The sequence below is a fragment of the Chelonia mydas genome, chromosome 6, assembly GCF_015237465.2.
Source record: "Chelonia mydas isolate rCheMyd1 chromosome 6, rCheMyd1.pri.v2, whole genome shotgun sequence".
NCBI classification, from domain to species: Eukaryota; Metazoa; Chordata; order Testudines; family Cheloniidae; genus Chelonia; species Chelonia mydas.
This window is the reverse complement of record NC_051246.2, coordinates 2,094,212-2,115,880: the sequence shown is the minus strand read 5'-3', so window position 1 is coordinate 2,115,880 and position 21,669 is coordinate 2,094,212. Positions and strand designations below refer to the sequence as shown.

Below are 21,669 nucleotides of genomic sequence, written 5' to 3'. Positions count from 1 at the left end.
GAGGCACCGGCTGCTGCGGAGCAGGTCGCAGTTGCTGCCAGGAGGAGACAGAGTTTGCAAAGCAGATTTATTGACGATCTTCAGAGCACAAGTCCTGAGATCAGAGTGGCTACGAGGCCCTTCCCTGTCGACTTCCCAGTCACCCAAGGGGGTGCTGCAGAGCTGCAGGAAGGGCTGGATATAACCCCCCACCCTCTGCCCTCCCCACCCCTGTAGCACCCCTGTTCTTCCATCCACCAGCCTCTCCCAGCCGCGTCCCGCAGACCCCAGCAACGTGGGGCCCACACCCAGTGCTAAGGGGGGGGGTCTATACACACCCCAGCTGGTGGGGGGCTGCCAGCTCTGCTTTCTCTGCAGCTCATGCTCAGGAGGGGGGTGCTGCTCCCATGTTATCTGTGCTGGGGGGGTTGGCAATGGGGCAGGTCACAGGCCCGTCAGCAGGAGCCCAGCAAGGAGCGGTGCAGCCAGAGCTGGCGTGAGGCATGACAAGACTAAGCCATTGCTTAGGGACCCCAATGGGGCAGGAGAGATGGCCGAGGGGCCAGGGATATTCATGACATTCTGGATCCAGTTGACATAGCGTGGGACCCTAACGTACACCCCTGGGAGTGGGGGTGTGGAGGCTGTGCAGTTAATCCCCCAGCTGACAATCCCAGTCAGGACGAAGCTGTCATTCCTTGGACAGACCAGAGGCCCCCCGGAGTCACCCTAGGTCAAGAGAAAGGGACATTACAGTCAGAGAGGCTGCCCTCCCACAAAGAGGCTCCTGTTTTTCCTCTACCAGATGTGGGGAGAGAACCCAGGAGTCCTGGCTCCCAGCCCCCCTGCTCTAATCCACCAGACCCCACTCCCCTCCCAGAGCTGGGGATAAAACCCGTTTCCCTCTCATGCCATGTCCTGCTGCAGTGCTGGGGCAGAGCTACCACCCTTGTTAGGTTTGTTTTCTCTGGCATTAAGCTAGGTTAAGTTTAACCCCCTCAGTTCAGCGGGGCCAGAGCTCAGAGAGTCTCCCCCCATACTAGGGTGATTTGTGAGATGTCCCAGAATGCACTGCTGCGGGGCGAGCTGCTTTCTCTGTCAATGAGACACGGAGGAAGATCAAATTAGAACATCACCCCCGCGAGCCTTTTTTGAGAGTGGGGGAGGAAGGGCCAATATTTGCAAACAGAACAATGGGCCAGATAATTTCAAGGAGCCCCAGGGCTGCCCCCCAAGCCAAGAAGCCCACCTGGCAGGGGCCACTAGGGTCACCTCTGGACCAAGTGCACAGCATGTCGTCTTTGATCCAATGGCTGCATATCCCAAAGCGTTCTCTGCAGGTCGGCACAGTGATGAGGGGAACCTGCAGCTCCTGAAGGGTCTTGGGCGGCTTCAGTGTATCTGGAATGAGAGAACCGGGGATGGAGCATAGTGAGAGGCTGAGGGAGCTGGAAAGGACAGGGGGGAGCTGGGAAAAATCTCTCCCAGTGTAACGGACTGGCCAAGCGCGTGAGCTACATCGCTAGATAGGGGCTGCAACTCACAATGCACAGAAACGTCACAGATTCTTTGTGTGTGTGTACACACGTGCAGTTTCGCTCTTGTGGCTACACAGCCCTGTGTGTTCAGAGCTCCAGGGAAGTCCTCTCCCACTCTGGAGGCATCAGCCACCCCCGAGAATAGGGGCTGAATAGCAGCCCCCTCAATCACCTCTTAGATCCATCACACTCCCATCCCCCCTCACCGTCACAGCCCCATCCGATGCGGCCCCAGCCCGTGACCCAGCACTTTTCCCCTGCTGGGAACGGGGTGGAGGGGCCCGGCAGGGCGATGGGGCGGATGGTGTCCGTGAAGGTGACAGGTTCCGTCAGCTGCACCAGGGCGATGTCGGCGAAGAACGTGTTCTGGTTGTAGTTGGGGTGGACGACGATGCGACGCACGGGAGAGGAGCTCCCGGTTGGGTGGGAGAGCTGGTACTCTCCCAGGTGCATGCGATACGCAGAGGCAGGGAAAAAGCTGGGAGAGGAGGGGCAGAAAATACCGATCAAGGGGGGAAGATAGACTGTGAACATAGACAAAAATGCAGCCACTTCTGGGGCAGAAGAGAGGCTGGGGAACAGCCACACAGCAAGGCGATGCCTCGCCCAACACTAAGATGCAGCCAGCTCTGGGGTGGGGGCAGCAGGGGAACAGCCACACTGCACCATGGGGATGGTTTGACCAAGAGCAGGAAGTCACTGAGGGGGCTGAGGCCACAGACAGATGTCACTGCAAGCCAAGTAAGGGCAGCCTTTGATTCCCTTCCAGAGTTACTCACGGTTCGAAGCAGTGAGCAGCTGACACCACCCACTGGTCTGAGATGAGGGATCCTCCACAGACGTGGAAACCATATTCCTGCACACTGACCTGCCAGGGCCATCGACCTTTCTGGGCATCCTGCCCCCCTATGATACGGCTGAACACTGCACAAAACAGGGGCGCCATGTTAACACTGGACAAGGTGCACACCTCTCCCCGCCAGAACTAAGGATAGAACCCACGAGTCCTGACTCTTTACCTGGCTGGTCTTGATTCTCCTCAGCACCTGTGGAGGGAACAGAAATGTTGGGGAGACATTTCAGAGCCAGGGCCTTTGGGGCAGGAGCAGCCTTAGGGTCCGAACGAGGGTGGAAAGTGCAGAATAGGGCTGGAATACAAGCCGCACCCACTGTCCCATGGCTCCTCCCATAATCCCCATACTGCACCCCAATTGTAGGTGGCAGTAGCTTTCAGTAGGTGTCAGTAGGTTTCAGAGTGAACATTTCAGCTCTCTCAGGGCCACATGTGCTCTTTCCACCCAGCCAAGTCTGAGGGCCGGGGACTGGGACAGAAGAAATGGGAGGGGGGCTGGGGGTTGTGACTCCTGTGGGAGTGAGTCAGAGTGGCTGGAGGGGTCATGCCGGCCCCTGCAGAGGTGTCTGGGGGGTGGGGATCAGGGTCCCATCATGCACAGCAGGACCTGGGGGCCGGCACTGTCATTTCTGCCCCTGTCTGCACAGGATCTGTTTTCCTCCCATGCCCCCAGACACACAAACCACCAGGCCCTGGGAAAGGGTCCGAGCCAGTCCACTGGGGCAGGATCATCCCCTCCAGTGTATTCCCCCTGCCCAGGGGCAGGATCGTCCCCTCTGGTCTGTTCCCCAGGGCTCTGCATCTCTCTGGATCTCTTGGTCCTTCTTACCCTGCGCTGGGGACGGCAGCACCAGCACCAGCAGCAGCGCGGCCAGCTGGGAGCAGAGCCCCCGCATGATCTGGCCCCACATGAGCCCTGCGTCGGGATGATCCGCTCAGCCTCCAGCCAGCGGAGCAGGCAGCCCCTGGCATTGAGGCAGCGGGTTATAAACCGAGCTGGAGCCGCCCCATGGGCGTGGGGTGTGATTTCTTTCAGACCGCCAGCCGTGTGCCTCAAGAAGCCACGGCACCCCTAAGCCCTTATCTCCGGCCCCATGGCTCTCTGGCTCGGAGCCCAGCGGTTTCCTGTTTACATCTCTGAAGTACAGGAAAGTGAAAGCAGAAGCTCAGGGACCCTTGTCTCCCTCCACCCTCTGGGTGACTTATCTGAGATCAGGTCCTTGCTGGACCATCCCCGGTGGGAGGAGAAGTCAGGGCTGTGACTCAGGCCTGCCCTGTGGACCCATCCCCAGTCCAGGGGCCACCTCTCCAGGTTCTCCCGGGACTGTCCCGTTGCTGGAGGTAGCCGGGTTGGGCCTTCTGTCCGGTGCTCAGTGCCCACGGCTGGCCAGTGCTCTGGGGTCAGGATCCCCCCGGCCGGCCCATTCTCCTGCAGCTCCCCCTGCTCCCCTCCACTTCCAGGGACCTGCCGGTGGAGCACTTTTCCCTGGCAGCTATCGCAGGGAGCAGCCTCCCATGCCGCTCTCTCTCGTTGGCCTCCAGCAGCCGGGGGCACCAGAGAGATTTCCTGCCCCCACAGCAGTTTGGTGGCAGGGGGGTAGCTGGCAGGGAGGGGATGGTACATGGGGGGGGTAGAGAAACACGCCGCCACCATTGAGCTCAGAGCAGCTTTTTTCCTCTACCCTGCCCTGGCTCCTTCACTTGTGACCCATCCCCCAGCACTTCACCCCCTCACCCGCTCCCACAGCCCTGGCTGGCGCATCCCGGCTGCGATCGCAGTTAGTCTCTGCAGCATCCTGCACAACGGGTCCCCGACCTCAGTCGCGGGGCGGGTCTGTGCAGGGCCTGGCGTGACAGGGGCCCCGACCTCAGTCAAGGGGGTCTGTAGGGCCTGTCGTACCAGGGGACTCGATCTCAGTCGGGGGCAGCATGTGGTGTGACAGGGGCCCCGATTTTGGTTGGCTGGGTCTCTGCAGCACCCAGAATGATGGGCAGCCTCTAATCTCTGCCATCCCACAGCTAATAACGAGCTGCGGAGTGAGTGGAAGACTGTGAGGGTGGCGGGACCGACCCTAGCGGGGGGCGACATGTTACGAATTACACCTGGTAGGACACGCACACATGTGCTACGAATTACACCTGGTAGGACACGCACACATGTGCTACGAATTACACCTTGTAAGGACACGCACACAAGTGCTACGAATTACACCTGATAGGACACGCACACAAGTGCTACGAATTACACCTTGTTAGGACACGCACACAAGTGCTGCGAATTATACCTGATAGGTCACGCACAGTTCGAATCTAGGCTGAGGCACAGAAATAAAGTCCACAACTGCAGAGTTCCCAAAAGGCACTAAGTTTATTACGCTCGAGCGTGGTGCCCCCCTGCTAGCCAGGAGGGGACCCTGAATACAGATTATACAAAGGTTATATACTTTTTAGCAAAGCATGTTGCCCTCGTGCATCGGAAACCTTAGCCAATAAACAAACCCTTGTCTTATCTACCACCTATCCCTGCTTGGTGCATTCCTCGTGCTATACCAGTGTGTTAATTATACAGCATGGTCCTAAAGCCATGCATCAGTAACTTTTATTATCAGGATGGGAGGCCTCACATCAAGGCCAAGAGACAGGGAGTTAGAGGCTGACAAAAACCAGATACTGCAAATCAAGGCAGGCTGGAGACAAGGAGGAGGATTTTCACACGGATTCGGTATCTAAGGATTACTCCTCCTGGTGTATGATGTGCTGGCATTTAGACAATGGTGGGCCCCAAACCAAAATGGAGTCACATGTGCTAACTTTTCTTAACAGTCCTCCCTTTCTTTTTGTACGTCAGTAAGCTATATCGGGGCTGAGTAACCGCGCTGCAGGGTTAGCAACTGCCGACAGCACATACTGCAGCATTGCAGGCATACAAAAAATAACACAAAAACAATAACAGTCAAAAAAAGTAAATACAAAATACGCCGTCCCCAAGTCCCCACATCCGGGAGCCATGAGGTGAGCCAGTCCCAGACCTCCTGGAATCCGGCGTTGGTAGTGTCGAGGCTGATGCGGTGGAATAGGGCTGCCTGTTGCTTGAGGATGTGGATGTCAGTTTCCACCCTATGGTGTTGATTTACAAATACACAACAGCTTGAGTTGACCAGAGCACAAACCCCCCCCTGATTTGCAAGGAGATAATCCAGGGAAAGGCGGTTTTGCAGTGTAGTTTGGGATAGCTGAGTGACTTCAATTTGAAGGGCCGACAGAGCATCTGCAGTAGCATTTGCCATTAATTCCAAAGCAGCTGAAATATTAACTATAGCTTTTTCCAGCTCGCTTACTCCCAACCATGGCAGAAACCAACGCACAAAGGAGTGAAAGCCTTTGGGCCGTTGAGAAAGGGGGTTTAAAGGAATACTTCGTCGGTCCCTCCATACTAGATTGCGGATCTCTCCCCGGGTCAGGTTCTGGTGTACTGTCACGGCGGGTACTACAGCCCCTAAGGTACACGTACCACACCATCCTGCTGGGAGAACCTTATAGGCTGTGTGATTGCATAACCAATACCAGCCAGACCCCTCGGGGACTGGCCACGGGGCTCTGGAGTAGGCAGAGGGGCCTCCCGCACCAGAGCTGATTTGGGTGGTGTCCTTGCACCCCACAAAATTCCCTACAAAAACTGTATTTTCTATGCCCTTACGTCGTGACACACATAAAGCATAATTACCCTGGGCCACCATATCAATAGACCATATTTGGATTGTAACATTCCAGTTAAATGTAGTGTTTGCCCATAGCTTAGTTTGAAGTGTTCGATTAAGGGGGATTGGTACCCCTACCAACGGGACCCCCTGACCTAAATATGTGGGGGTATGAATACAAATCCAACACTGCGTTCGATTTACACCCTGTTTGATAGCACGGGTTAAATTTAAGAAGCTATTGCCCTCCCATCCTTGTACTGGACTTGGGAATAGGGAGAGGGCCCCCCAGGCAAACCATACCAATGTCGACATCCTCCCCTGTACCATACAAAAAACACTACCCCTAATGTAAGTCCAATAGACAGGAACACAAAAAGTCCTGGTGGGCTGTGAAGGTCCCAGTAGCTGGAAAGCTCAGTCCATGGGTTGGTTGTAGTGTTCATTCGTGAAGTGGCTCGTCTGCTGGCTCGCCAGGGTCAGGTGGGGGTTCTGCTGCCAACTTGACGTAGCTATGGTGAATCCAGGAACCTTTACCTGCAACTTTTAAAGCAGAATAAGTACATAACAGAACCTGGTACGGCCCCTCCCACCGGGGTTCCAGGGGGTCGGTGCGGGGGATCTTTTTTACCATTACCCAATCCCCTGGCTTAAAGGAATGAACCTGTAACCCTAAGGGTGCGGTTTGAAACAACTGAGCTTCAGACTGGTTGTCAGTCAGCTCCTTTTGCAGTCTAGCAACATATCTGGCCAAAGTTTCATCTCCATCCAAGAGGCTAGCATGTACAGGAACATAAGTTCCCGGGATTAAAGCTGGCCTCCCAAACAGCACCTCAAATGGGGACAGGCCTAGGGGCATGCGTGGCGTCCGTCTTATATGCCATAAAACTATAGGCAAGGCCTCTGGCCACTTAAGTCCGGTTTCCTTACAAAACTTTGCTACCATAGTCTTTATTGTTCGGTTCATGCGTTCCACCTGGCCTGCAGACTGGGGGTGGTACGGGGTGTGTAACTGTCGAGTGATCCCCAAGCACCGGTACAGTTCCTCCAAAATCTTTGCAGTAAAGTGTGAGCCCCGATCTGAATCAATGACTTCAGGGACACCAAACCTGGGTACAATGTCTTTCATTAAGAACTTGACCACAGATCTTGCATCTGCCTTTCTGGTTGGTATTGCTTCAGGCCATCCGGAAAGTTGGTCCACTATAACAAGAAGGTGGTGAAACCCTGCGCATTTAGGCATTTCTGTGTAGTCCATCTGCAAGCGCTGAAACGGGAAGTTTGCCCAGGGTCTCCCCCCTTTTGAATTGGCATCGAGCCGAGTCTTAGCAGAGAAGGCCAGGCAAGTAGGGCAGGAGCCAAGAACTCGCTTTACCGCAGGATAAACATGCGGTGCTGCCCAGGACTTTAGTATGGCAGCCACTGTGCCCTGAATACCAGCGTGACCCAGGGAATGAAAATAATGAGCAGCTGCGAGTAGATAACGACGGGGGAGAATAGGTTTGTTCCCGATTCGCCAAACCTTATCAGAGCCCTTAGATCCCTCCCAGCGTTTCCAGTCGTGCAGCTCCTCCAAGGATATGTCAGCATACAGCAGTGTCCAGTCAGCAGGTGGGAAGGACACATCCAGGGGGAGGGAAGCCGAAACCAGAAGGGGCTGTAGAGCTGCAGCCTTTGCAGCTGAATCAGCTAATGCATTGCCCTGAGACACAACACTGTTAGACTGCCTGTGCGCATAACAATGAACCACCGCCACCTGGCGAGGGGCCTGAATAGCTTCCAAAAGGGCAGAGATTAGAGGGCCATTAGCGATTTTCGTGCCTGAGGAGGTTAAAAATCCTCGTTGCTTCCAGAGCTGGCCTGTAGCATGACAAACCCCAAAAGCATACTTAGAGTCCGTATAGATGGTAACAGTTTTCCCTGAAGACAATAAGCAAGCCCTGGTAAGCGCGTGTAACTCTGCACCCTGGGCGCTGAAGGAAGGTGGTAGGGGGGCAGCCTCGATAACGTCTGCCTGAGAGGTAACCGAATAGCCCGAGACCCGGTGGCCATCTAAATAGTACGAGGACCCATCTGTGAAAAGAAGTAAATCGGGCTTAACTAAAGGGGAGTCCACTAAATCCGGGCGGGGCTTACCATCTTGCGCGACGACATCCATGGATACATGGTGAGGGGTACCGTCCTCCGGGAGGGGTAGCATTGTGGCTGGATTGAGGACGTTACAGCGGCGTAAAGTAACGTTGTCAGCAGCCAACAGAATTAGTTCATATTTGTGAGCCCGCTGTGGAGACAATGCCTGTGTAGAATGCTGTTTTAAAAGAATTTCAACCTCATGAGGGACCCAAACAGTCAGAGGGTGCCCCAAAACAATAGGTCGTGACCGTTCAACCATGACAGCAGCAGCAGCAACAGACCGTACACAGGAGACAGAGCCCTGAATTACAGGGTCCAGTTGTACTGAATAATAGGCTACGGGGCGTGGGCGACCCCCCAGGTATTGTAAAAGGACGCCGCTAGCCACTCCCTGCCGTTCGTGAGTAAAAAGAGAAAATGGTTTACCGTAATCCGGGAATCCCAAGGCAGGCGCAGAGATCAGAGCCTTCTTGATGGATTTAAAAGCATTTTCCATTTCCGGGGTCCAGGAGACAGGATCGAGGGTCAGTGTTGTAGTAGCTTGAACTAATGGTTTTACCAATTCCCCAAAAGCCACAACCCAGGGTCGGCAGAACCCCGCAGCCCCTAGGAAAGCCCGTAACTGCCTTTTTGTAGTCGGACGCGGGTAATCCTGGATTGCCCGCACCCTATCAGGGGATAGTAAACGCTCCCCAGGCCTAATTACAAAGCCCAAATAAATTACCTGATCTAGGCACAGCTGCAACTTGGATGGAGATGCATGATGACCCTTATTAGCTAATGCAGTTAACAAAACAACAGAGTCAATTAAACATGCGTTATAATCTGAGGCAGCAATTAGCAAATCATCCACATACTGAACCAGGACAGACGAACTAGGCAAAACAATGTCTTTTAAATCCTCGGTGAGAATCCGGGAAAAAATAGTAGGGGATCCTGAGAACCCCTGGGGAAGACGTGTCCATGTTAGCTGCTGACCCTTCCAGGTAAACGCAAATAAATATTGAGAATCAGGGTGCAAAGGGATACTAAAAAATGCTGCACACAAATCTATGACAGTAAAGCAAGTAGCTGACTGAGGAATTAGCGTTAAAATAGTGCTCGGATCAGGGACAACTGGGTGGGGGGCTATAACATAACCATTTATAGCCCGTAGATCCTGAACAAATCGATAGACTGGACGCCCGTCTGGTCCCGGTTTAGGCTTCCTTACTGGAAGAATGGGAGTATTACAGGGTGAACTGCAGGGGACTAAAACTCCCTGAGTCAAATAGCTGTCAATAAGGAGTGAGATGCCTTCCTCCGCCTCCTTCGGCAAGGGGTATTGTTTTACGGAGGGAGGCAGTCCGCCCCCCGTTTTCAGACTCACTGGAACTGCTGATTTAAGAAGACCCACATCAGTAGGATTTGTGCTCCACAAAGTGTGGGGAACACTGGACAATTCAGAGGGCACACCAGGAATAGGGGTAACCGATGCCATAAGAGAAGCAACCGACGAATCCGGGACGGACATGCGGAGCCCCTCGGGGGCACAATATATGTGTGCCCCCAATTTGCCCAGCACATCCCGCCCGAGGAGGTTCGCGGGGCCCTCCGGCATTACAACAAACCTATGTGAAAGCTTTAAAGAACCAAGCTCGATAGGGACAGGGTAGGATAAAGGAGCCGGGCAGGGATTACCTTCTATACCCTGCACCCAAACCCTTGTATCGGACAAAGAGCCCGGAACAAAAGTTAAAGTGGAGAGGGTGGCCCCAGTATCTACTAGAAAAGGCACAAGGTGTCCCCCAACTTTTAAATAAATTTGTGACTGTAATCCCAAGTCCCATTCCAACTCTCCCAAAATCCCCAAAACCTCCGCCTCTAGTCACTGGGGGTTAACAAGGTTCTGGGGGGCGTTAGGGGGAAAAGAAGGATTAGCCTCTACCTGGCTCTTCCAAGGAGCCCCTCGGGGAATCAGGGGACACTCCCTCCTCCAGTGCCCTGATTGTTTACAATAATTACAATTCCCTTCCCTCATTCTATCCCAACCTCCCCCTCCTCCTGTCCCCCGTCCATGCCCCCTTCCCCTCATCTCTCCGCGCCCTTGCCAACGCTGGTTTCCCGAAGGAGCCTGCAAGGCAGCAGCTAACATACTTACCTCCTCCTTCTTCTGTTTACGTTTTTCCCGTGCTTTTTCCTCATCCCTGCCGTTAAACACAAAGGTGGCCAGGCGGACAACCTCCTGGAGGGGTTTTCCTGGCCAATCGGGCACATGCTTAGAAAAGTATTTTTTTATATCTGATGCTGCCTGATCAACATAAAAGGAGACCATCATAGGACGGTTTTCCTCCGCCTCAGGGTTTATGCCGCCCCCGTATACACGAACTTGTTTGGACAACCGGGCCAAAAAGGCGGAGGGGTGCTCAGTGAGCTCTTGCTGACATTCACGAATTTTAGACCAGTTAGCCGTTTTACTACCAGCTTTACGTACAGCTTCTAAAAGGCCGTCTCTACCCGCCTTTAAAAGGCCCATCTGAGTGGTCACATTAGGATTCCAATTGGGATCAGTCAGGGGCCAAGAAGCCCGGGTACTATCCTCCCCTGCCCAGCGCCTATTAGCATCCAGAATGGAATATTTCTCGTCAGGGGTAAAAAGTGTGTCCAGGATTACCTGGACATCTCCCCATGTAGGGTTAAATGCGGTAAATACAGACCGGATGGTTTGCAAAACCTTCTCTGGATCGTCACGCAGGCGAGGCATCTGCTGTTGCCATGTTACTAAATCGCCTGGGCCAAAAGGGCGGTGAACATAGGGGAAAGCAAACCGTTCACTCCCGTCCGTGCCATGAGTAACAAGGGGTTGCTGAATGAGGGGAGCTTGCAAAGTAACCGGTGGGTCAATGGTGGGCCCGCACGGGCAGGGGGGTGGCGAGCAGGGAGATGATAGGCATAAATCAGAAAGCTGGGGGTAAGCCGGGGGAGGGGCAGAAGCAGGCCGGGGAGGAGAAGAGACAGGCATAGCACAGAGTGGGGCTGAAGACCCCTGAGATAGATAGGAATAGGAGGAGGAAAGAGGACGTCCTTTCGCACGCGCATAAGCCCAGTTGTCCCATACATACCAATAATCCATCTGGGCTGGAGCTTTGTCCTCCAGCCTCCTTCTAAGCGCCGTTAATGTATCCCCAGCAAAAGACCCATCTGGTGGCCATTCAACAGAGGTCTGAGTTGTTAGTGCTGGCCACTCAACCTTACGCAAAATAACAGCTTTTTTCCTTCCTAACCCATGGGTGCCAGAAATATTTCCCCAATTCTCGAGAATTTCAGCCAAAGGGGTCCCCTTACTTATACTCTGCCCAGAACCCATAGTGGGCTACCAAAAGAACACAAAATGTGCCACCTTATCGCCTAAGCGACGGCTCACACCCCCCCTCCTCGGAGTACTCAAAGGTGAACTCACCCTGTGCCGGCTGGAGCTGTCCGAGAGGAGGAGTGTAGTCTCGCTTGTTGGGGCGAGCCTAGAGTCCCTTCGTGGTCGCCAAAACTGTTACGAATTACACCTGGTAGGACACGCACACATGTGCTACGAATTACACCTGGTAGGACACGCACACATGTGCTACGAATTACACCTGGTAGGACACGCACACAAGTGCTACGAATTACACCTTGTAAGGACACGCACACAAGTGCTACGAATTACACCTGATAGGACACGCACACAAGTGCTACGAATTACACCTTGTTAGGACACGCACACAAGTGCTGCGAATTATACCTGATAGGACACGCACAGTTCGAATCTAGGCTGAGGCACAGAAATAAAGTCCACAACTGCAGAGTTCCCAAAAGGCACTAAGTTTATTACGCTCGAGCGTGGTGCCCCCCTGCTAGCCAGGAGGGGACCCTGAATACAGATTATACAAAGGTTATATACTTTTTAGCAAAGCATGTTGCCCTCGTGCATCGGAAACCTTAGCCAATAAACAAACCCTTGTCTTATCTACCACCTATCCCTGCTTGGTGCATTCCTCGTGCTATACCAGTATGTTAATTACACAGCATGGTCCTAAAGCCATGCATCAGTAACTTTTATTATCAGGATGGGAGGCCTCACATCAAGGCCAAGAGACAGGGAGTTAGAGGCTGACAAAAACCAGATACTGCAAATCAAGGCAGGCTGGAGACAAGGAGGAGGATTTTCACACGGATTCGGTATCTAAGGATTACTCCTCCTGGTGTATGATGTGCTGGCATTTAGACAATGGTGGGCCCCAAACCAAAATGGAGTCACATGTGCTAACTTTTCTTAACAGACACCAGCTCCTGTGCAGCAGATCGCGGCTGCTGCTGGGAGGTAGGGTGACCAGATGTCCTGATTTTGTAGGGACAGTCCCGATTTTTGGGTCTTTTTCTTATAAAGGCTCCTCTCATAAATATAAAGGGAAGGGTAACCACCTTTCTGTATTCAGTGCTATAAAATCCTCTTACCTGTAAAGGGTTAAGAAGCTCAAGTAACCTAGCTGGCACCTGACCAATAAGGGGACAAGATACTTTCAAATCTCAGGGTTGGGGGGGGTGGGGGAAAGGCTTTGTCTGTCTGTCTGTGTGATACATTTGCCAGGAACAGATCAAGGATGCAAGCCCTCTAACTCCTGTAAAGTTAGTAAGTAATCTTGTAATCCATTCTTATCTTAGAGAGTTGTTCTCTTATCTTTTTTTGTTCTTCTAATAAAGTTCTGATTTTTAAGAATCTGATTGGGTTTTTTGGGCCTTAAAAATCCAGGGGGGTTGTGCTCATCTTGTTTATTCTCAAGCCTCCCCAGGAAAGGGGGTGTAAAGGCTTGGGGGGATATTTTGGGGAAATAGGAACTCCAAGTGGTCCTTTCCCTGTTCTTTGTCTAAAACACTTGGTGGTGGCAGTGTTTTACCGAATCCAAGGGCAAAGACTTTGTGCCTTGGGGAAGTTTTAACCTAAGCTGGTAGAAATAAGCTTAGGGGGTCTTTCATGCGGGTCCCCACATCTGTACCCTAGAGTTCAGAGTGGAGAAGGAACCTTGACAGGGGCCAAACAGACTTTGGGGGGCTGGATAGAAGGAGAAGGTAAAAGGACGCCCCTGTATCCTTCACCACCAAAACAAGAGCACGGCGATTCACCAAAGACGGGGCCAAGGGATCGGTCCGAGATGCAAGGAGCTTGGTTTAGGTGAGGTAACCTCCTTTACCCTATTACGTTTGCACTCCAGGAAGCACGTCACACTTTTGCTGCGTACGTGCCGTCCTTTTACCATCAGCATTGGCAACAACAAGGGCCGGGTTCTTATTTTAGGGGATTCGCTATAATTTCTTAACTTTCAGCTCTAGCCCCCCAGTTGTCTGGGAAGCTGTAACCACGCTGGGTGCCTTTGCCAGGCAAGTCTGTACCCACTCGCCAGCGCCGAGGTTGGAAGGAATGAAGTTTGCTGGGGGCAGGAAAGGAAAGGGAAGGGCCGGGTTGAACTGGGGACGTATATTTGCAGTTTAACGCCTTCCACCGCCGTGTACCTCAGGCTGCATCAGTCACAGTCCCAAACAGATGGGACCCTGAACACAGTTTGTTCTGCCCCCCACCCTCACCTCATGGCTCCCCAACATCCTCCTCTCAGTTTGTGTTCCAGGAGTTCAGGAAAATCAGGGTCCCTGCTCCGTGGGCAGCTCCAGGGTGCTACGGCCCACCCAGCAATAGCGGTTCCAGCCGCTGGGACAGGGAGGCCTCACGGGAGTCACTCGGCTGCCGTAGGCAGCTGCTGTGAATCCTTCTGCTGCTGCTCTGGGACGTTCACCTGCTCTCCTGCGGCGGCTCCCCCACTGGACACGGTGGCCTATGGATGGTTCCAGCTGCTGCTTTGTTCTGCTGCTCGGGCACCTGGAACGGCCGCTGGGCTCTAACATCTGTTCCTCCCGGGCTGGACAACTGGCCCCCTGGTGAGCTCTGCCTCCCCAAGGCAATTCCAGAGCTTAGCTCAGCTCTTCGAGCTACAAGGGGGTTGGGGGCTTTAAGCACCAGCCACGTCCCTAGTGCCCCAAAATGTATTCCCTCCATCAACCTGCAGTCTCTCTCTCCTTCCCTTGTGCTGCGTCCAGGGCCTCTTACCTCACCTCAGCCAACAATCGTGTCTTTGAGAGGACCTGACACTTGGTCCTTGTCCAGGTGGGTTCCCCACAGGGCAAGCTCCAAAATATGGCCCCAAGATCAAACTTTAGTCCAATGATATCCCAATGTCCCCAGACTACCTCCAATTAACATGCAAAAGAAGTATCGATGTCCTCAGTTGACTGCCCTTGCTCTCCAATCGATGCCATCAGAGCGGCCACTCAATTACCCCCTGCCTCTTGTAGGGTTCAGGCCACAGGGCTCACATGTCACACCCTTCGGTTTCCATAACCCTGGCTCACCACGTCTATGAACCTTTGAATCTCTGTTCTCGGTTCAGAAACTTAGGTCTGGTTGACACTACAGAGCTAGGGTCAGGGCCATCCTTAGCGGGTGTGTGGCATGGGACAACCCCCCCTTCTGGCCCAGGCCCCTCCCCCACTCCACCCTTTGCCCTAAACCCCCACCCACCTCTTCCACCCCCTCCCACGAGCGACACCAGGAGCCGGCAGGATGGAGCAGAACGGGGTGAGGTGGGCTGTGGCTGGGTCGCTCGCTTTTGCCAACACCAGGCCCTCTGCTAACCCCCCAGGCCACCCTGGACCTCACATCCAGAAGCACGGGTCCCCCCAAAGCACAGGGCCCGGGACAGTTGCCCCAGTCTATCCTATGGATAGAACGGCTCTGGCTAGCGTAACACAAGGTAGCTCACATCGACCTGACTCTGGAAGTGTCTTCCCTTCCCTTTTGCTGCTGCCGATGTAAGGGCCCCACTGCGCCAACTTAATAAGTCCACCTCCGCGAGCGGCCTAGAGACAAGGTCAATGTAATTAGGTTGATGCATGTCAATGGTGACACTGCGCTGCTTACGTCAACTGTTAATGGCTTTCAGGAGCCTTCCCACAATGCCCCACACTGACAGTACAATTGATACAAGCCCTGCAGACAAGGACACGCACCGCCGAGACAAGGAGAAAAGCGTAGCCACGCACAAGCGATGTAATTACTGCGGTGGCCGTATGCTGACGTAGGTTAGCGTCAGTGATGCTGATGTCTTATCAGGCCTGTATGTTTGCCTGGGATAGACTTTTTTGTCCTTTTGACTTTTGATACTTTTATATACTTACTAATGTAAGCAGAGTCTGAATGAGCTCTCCCCTGACATCTAGCGGTGAGCTGTGAGAAAGGACTTCAGGAGCTGATCTCATTTGCATGGACACACCCACCCTGCCTAAGTGCTCAGCATGATGGGATTGCTTGCCCAAATGATCACTTGTGTCTGGTGTTGGATCCCCAGTCTCCTTGTTATTGGGGCAGGAGTAATAAAGGGTTGTGTTATCCTTGTTGTGTGAACTGAGGGCAGCAGAACTGTACCTGGCATACCCCGAATGAGGGGACTCACCCTCAACTGAATGGCACTCTCTAGGCTGGGGACATGGGTTCCAAAGTGCCATGAAGAGAAAGGGCTGGGGGTAGGTACTTGGGTCTGGCAGACACACCATTTGATATTTCTCTTTCCATGGTATAATAGAAGAGATAATTAAGACTTTTTTGAGAGTCTTCTTACATGCTGCAGAGCTAAAATCACTGATAACCAGGTCTAAGTAATAAACTTTCTTTGGGTCAGTGTTTCTATTTCAAGAGACTGCCCAGTATGCACCTGCAGTGGGGCTCCCTGACTAACAGCTAAAATCCCTGAGATCTGTGTGAAGTGGGGGACCTTGAAGACATCTTGGTGAGTAGCCAGCAGAAAAGCTGGCAGAGAGGGGTGGCAATCGACCATTGGGGCAACTAGCGAGTGCTTGAGCAGCAGAGTGTTTGAGGTGCCTCCTTCTCCCCCCACTTCCATCCAGGGTGGGAGGTGAACTCGGTGGCTGAACCTCTGAACTCTGGGACTGCACTGGCCAAGGACAGCAACTGTGAGTGGGGTGCAGAGAAGGGATGGGCACGTTAAAGGGACTTTTGGGTTGCTGGACTTAAGAACCTGAGGGGAAAAGGACAGTGCCCAACTTACTTGGGGGTGGGTCTTTTGCTCATGGTTTATGTTGATGAATCCTAGTTGCGATGTTTCCACAAATTAATGCAGAGTTACTTCCCTCCTTTTATTAAAAGGTTTTACTACACTCAGACTCTGTGCTTGCGAGAGGGGAAGTATTGCCTGTCAGAGACACCCAGGGGGTGGTGTGTAATTGTCCCAGGTTACTGGGTGGGGGCTCGAGCCGGTTTTGTGTTGTATTGTTGAAAAGGAACCTCTAGCTATTAAACCAGGCCCTTGTTGCTGCTGGCTCCACCTGGCAGAAGGGTGACACTGATCTGTGTGAACAAAGAACCAAGACGCTGTGTGTTGCTTCTGCCTAACCAGTTGGGGGTTTTAGCACAATGAGAAAAGACAAGAAACAGAGTTCAAGTGTTACCAGGTATGGTGGGAGTGGAACTTCCCCGGGCCACTGGCTAAAGTGACCTCGCTCCGTTCGGTCTCAGAGGGGGCAGAGATGTGACGACGTGGGGATTTTCCCTTGTTATCTTATATGTGAGTCTTACTGTTAAGCCGATGAGAGTTTTACTGTTTTGCATGAATACGGTGTGTGCCTCAGTTTCCCTGTGTGCTGCACCAGTTCCTCGGTGGTGGGAATAGAGGTGTGTGACTTTGGCTGAGACCTGTGGGGCAGGTGAGGCTGCTCCAGCTGCCTGCACCTATGCTGTGACCAGTGCCCTTCGTAACCTGAGACCCATGAGGGGGATGCAACCAGGTGATGACCAGGAAGTGAGGCAAAGGCAAGGAGGAGGAGCAACGGGGGTGTTGGAGGTTGGGTCTCTGGAAGCTGGAAGTCTGCTTGGGGGGACTGGAAGATGGGGAGTCCAGGCTGCCTGGTCCAGGACTCCCCAAGATGGATTTGGCTGAAAGTCACTGATGTCTGTGATATCAAGGTCTGTTCTATGCTGTGTTCCTGTCAACTTATAAACTTCTACCAGCTGGCTGAGAGTCACGTCTGACTGTGGAGTTGGGGGGCAGGGCCCTCTGTCTTCCCCAGAGCCCTGCCCAGGCGGACTCATTGCGGGAAGTGCACAGCGTGGAAGGGGATGCTGAATGCTCTGAGGTCAGACCCAGGAAGGTCAAAGCTGTGTAAGCTTCTTGCCCTGGCACAGGATGCTCGGAGAGAGGAGGCATGCTTTCCCAGAGTCCTGACTGGCTTCGTATGGAGTAGTTCCAGAGCATTGGTCCGGTGACTCCATGAAAGTGGTTTGTCAGACAGAGCCCAAAAAACATAACCCTCTGGTCTCCCAGAGGATATGAACCACCTTTGGGTTATGGGGTCCCACAAACAGGGTGTAATGTTACCATGTGTAATCATAATGGTACCTCCATAAAGGAAAATCCCTGAATGTGCAGTTATGTACATAGAATCATAGGACTGGGAGGGACCTCGAGAGGTCATCTTGTCCAGTCCCTGCACTCATGGGAAGACTATTCTCTAGACCATCCCTGACAGGTGTTTGTCTAATCTGCTCTTAAAAGCCTCCAATGATGGAGATTTCTACAACCTCCCTAGGCAATTGATTCCAGTGGTCACCCAGAGAGCTAGGAATTGTTTCCTAATGTCCAACCTAAACCTCCCTTGCTGCAATTTAAGCCCACTTGTCCTATCCTCAGAGGTTATCAGAGTGGGCATAAAGTCTCCCCTGGGATGTTGGGTCGATGACTATTTAACCACTTTGCAGAATGTAACCCTACAGGTAATATGAATACCAAGCTAAAAAAAATACAAGTTTGAGCTGTCCATAGCCAGGAGCTGGAAATACTCCCTGATGGGCGAATGTACGGAATCCTCTGTGGAAGCAAGTGCAACCCCCACTCTCCAATGTGTCCTTTCAGACCATTACATGGGTGGTGCACCCCAAAGAACGGTGGGTGGACTGAGTACATCCCAACTGCAGTACATACACAGAAGGGTAAAAACAGCAATTTAGTTGGTGGGTGAGGGAACACACATGGAATCGTTGCCGGAGAAGGGATTCACGGGCAGCAGGAAACACAGGGTTGGGTGCATGGACCCTGGGGGACACCTGGGTACCCAAATAACTGATAAGCCAAAATGTGAAACTTCAACAACAAATCAATGAACTACTGACTCAGCTAGTGTCTGCAATGGTGACAGGATGGAGAAGGGCAGCAGAGGTGAACTGGCAGTTAACTCAATGGACAGGAAACCTGGTAATGTGGGTGGGGGATGGTTTCAGAAGGCTAACTTGGGGGGAGGTGTATATGCTCAGCTAGCAATGTTAATGAATGTCATGAGGGACACATGGGCGGGACGATGTCCTTCAGCTTTAAATCGTGAAGCTAGTCCATATTTATCCACACTTGCCTGACACACCCATCTGCATGGAAAATAACATCCTCCACCTGTGGGTTTAGCACCTGTGTTATAGTCACCATGATACTTTGGAACAGGATGGTAACAATGGTGGTCCCCAGGAGCCCTATGGGAGTAAAGAGAAAGGGATTAGCTCACTGGGAACCACTGGGGGATAGAGAGGGAGGGTTGAATGGTGTAAGTTGGACAATAATCAAGTTGAGCAATGTATGTCCATGAAAGGTATTTGGATGTGCCCCTCCTCAGTGGCCACAGAAGAGGAGGATCAGTGGCCTGTTGCAAAAGGGGAGTGATTAGGGTGTTGTATATGGGGTATGATGTGTTTTGCTGGGAATGTACATGATCCTGTAATATAACACTAGGGGGCACAATTACACCAGCACATGATGAAATTACACACATCTACACACTGCCATCAGGACTATGGTGCATGAAAAGGGGTGGCTTTTGAGAGTGCTAGTGGTGATAATGTCGTATTCAGGCCTGTATATTTGCCTGAGATAGAGTTTTGGGTCTTGTTTGCCCATTTGACTTTTCATATTTTGATATCCTTCCTAATATGTGTGTGAACAAAGACACTGCATGCTGCTTCTGCCCAACCAGATGGGTTTGTTAGTACAATGAGAAAAGATAAGGAATAGAGTTAAAGCATTGCTGGGTTTGGTGGGAGTTTAATATACGAGTGTACGCTTGCAGGACAGTTCTGCCTCAACTCCTCTCCGGAGATAAGGTCAAGCTACCAGTTGGGAGGGGCGAGTGGGATGGGGGGGTGGGGTGGCATAAGAAACACTAAAAGCCAAACAAATGCCTGGCATTGTCCAGTACACAACCTCACTCCTTACCTCTCCCATGGGATACAAAAGAGGTGGTACCAAAGCCCCCAGACTCAAGACCCTCCAGAACAGAATATGACCACCAATTGTAAGGGGGTGGGACCCATGGCGTGCGCTACAGGTATAATTAAGCCTGCTAAGAAGGGGGAGGTGGGGAAAAAGGGGACAAGGGAAAAAGGCTCTGTCAGCAAGCAGAGCTATTGATATGCTTGCTTGATTAACCCCAATAAACATTGCCTTGCCTGCACTTCGGATGTTGAAACGCCAATCATGATCGTGGGAAACCCAGCCTACCCCTTCCTACCATGGCTCATGAAACTGTACACAGGCAGCCTGGAAAGCAGTAAGAAGCAGTTCAGTCATAGGCTGAACAAGCGCAGAATGGTGGTGGAATGTGCCTTTGGACATTTAAAAGTGCGTGTGCGTTGTTTGCTTCCTAGGTTAGACCTCAGTGAAAGCAATATCTGCATTATTATTTCTGCCTGCTGTACGCTCCATAATATCTGTGAAACAAAGGAAGAAAAGTTTCTGCTGGGGTGCGGGGTTGCGGCAGATCACCTGGCAGGTGATTCTGAGCAGCCAGATACCAGGGGAAGAAGAAGAGCCCACCGAGCAGCTCTTCATCTCCGTGAGGCTTTGAAAACCAGTTTCAGCAATGAGCCAGAATAATGTGACACTTATCTGTGTTGTTCCTTACCAATCTGTCCCATTCAGTGCATTTTCTCCCTTGTTGACTCCACCCCCACAAACCACCATGTGTGGAATGAATAAAGAGCTTTTTTCCCCCTCAGTCTATTTTGTTTTATTATGGACACAAACATACAGACAGCAAAGAAAAGTAAGAGAATCTTGAGCAAAAGGGCTGATAACACTATGAATCAGTGACCTGTCCTCTTCATTATTTACCATATCCCCAAATTTTGTGTCATCAGCAAACTTTCTCAGGGATGATTTTATGTTTTCTTCCAGATCATTGATAAAAATGTTAAATACTGTAGGGCCCAAACCAGATCCTTGTGGGATCCCACCTGAAATAGCCCCGTTCAATGATAATTCCCCATTTACAGTTACATTTTGAGGCTTAACAGTAGCCCAATTTTTAATCCATTTAATGTGTGCCATGAGAATTTTTTAATCAGAATGTCATGTGGTATATTCATTAGTATCACCTTCCCCTTCCTTCCAAATGTTAGATATTATTTTTATTATTATTTTTACAGGTGCCTTCACTTCCCCTCTAAACCAGGTCAGTTTGTTAACTAGTACAACCTTCTTCCTCAGTTGTGGTATTGTGGCTTTTGGGGAATCTAGTTAGGTGTTCTTAAACGATTCCCAATTATCATTCACGTTTTTCTGATTAAATTTTTCCTCCCGGTTGATTTGGCTCATAATTTGATTTAGCTTTGTGAAATTGGCCCTATTAAAGCACTATTACTGCTCTGGACTTTATTCCGCTCGCACATTAGAAATGTGATCAAGTCATCAATAACCATTAACATTTAGTTCTTGCGATCCATTCCTCTTTATCTATTAGGACAAAGTCTAACATAGAATTCACCCATGCTGGCCACAACACTTTTTGAGTTAGGAAATTGTCTTCTGTTATGTTCAGACATTCCAAGGATGTTTTAGTCCTGGCAATGGGAGACCTCCAGCATATGCCACTCACATTGGAGTCCCCCATGATCACACAGTGTTTTTTCCTACACATTCCTTCCCCGTAAGGAAGCAGTTGTCCTGTTCCCTAGTGTGCTTTAGCGGCTGTAGCAGATGCCAACTAGTACCCTATCTTGTGCTTCTATCTATAAGGACTTTAATCCATAAACATTCAAAATCAATTTTCTTCTGAGCCATGAGTGACGCAGAAACAGATAATGCCATATTAAAGGTAGAGTGCTCCTCCCCCGCCCCTTTTCCCCACTTGGTCCTTCCTCGGTTGATTTTAGCATTACTATTGTGTCATTCATTCCATCGGCTTTCAGATAGAATCATAAATGAACAATTCCAATTCCTCTTGTTTATTATGCAGGCTCCTAGCATTGGGGCACAGGCAACTAAAGAATTTCTTCTCTTCAAGTCCTTTGGTTTCTTGTCCTTTGTTCTGAACATCTCAGTTTCAGAGCTAGCGGAGTGCTTTTGTCTTCCCT

The 21,669-nt window shown here is 51.6% G+C and overlaps 3 protein-coding genes across 5 annotated transcripts in view; 1 reads left to right on the top strand and 2 right to left on the bottom strand.

The window, feature by feature from the left end:
• Positions 1–21,669, top strand: part of LOC114018628 (RING finger protein 112) — a 135,082-nt gene that overhangs the window by 89,717 nt on the left and 23,696 nt on the right. The window lies entirely within an intron of this gene.
• On the bottom strand, positions 54–3,469 carry LOC114022554 (serine protease 27-like). Its single transcript, XM_037898741.2, has 6 exons — positions 3,200–3,469; positions 2,537–2,563; positions 2,297–2,441; positions 1,724–1,995; positions 1,229–1,380; positions 54–708 (listed from the first exon to the last, which is right to left on the bottom strand). Exons 1-6 carry the CDS (start codon positions 3,279–3,281, stop codon positions 424–426), a joined length of 963 nt encoding a protein of 320 aa, XP_037754669.1. The 5' UTR covers positions 3,282–3,469; the 3' UTR covers positions 54–423.
• Positions 5,280–11,372, bottom strand: LOC122466366. The gene is made up of 2 exons (XM_043549679.1): positions 10,342–11,372; positions 5,280–6,611 (listed from the first exon to the last, which is right to left on the bottom strand). Exons 1-2 carry the CDS (start codon positions 11,311–11,313, stop codon positions 6,486–6,488), a joined length of 1,098 nt encoding a protein of 365 aa, XP_043405614.1. The 5' UTR covers positions 11,314–11,372; the 3' UTR covers positions 5,280–6,485.

Bases quoted from the DNA above. Each gene is read 5' to 3' on its own strand.
- LOC122466366 (XM_043549679.1), bottom strand. From the start codon at position 11,313: ATGGATTATTGGTATGTATGGGACAACTGGGCTTATGCGCGTGCGAAA. The intron at 6,612-10,341 runs GTAAGTATGTTA...CTGCTTTAAAAG, and splicing joins GTAAACAGAAGAAGGAGGAG to TTGCAGGTAAAGGTTCCTGG.
- LOC114022554 (XM_037898741.2), bottom strand. From the start codon at position 3,281: ATGTGGGGCCAGATCATGCGGGGGCTCTGCTCCCAGCTGGCCGCGCTG. The intron at 2,564-3,199 runs GTAAGAAGGACC...TTCCCTCCACAG, and splicing joins GCTGCCGTCCCCAGCGCAGG to GTGCTGAGGAGAATCAAGAC. The intron at 1,381-1,723 runs GTGAGGGGGGAT...CTCTCATTCCAG, and splicing joins CATCGGATGGGGCTGTGACG to ATACACTGAAGCCGCCCAAG.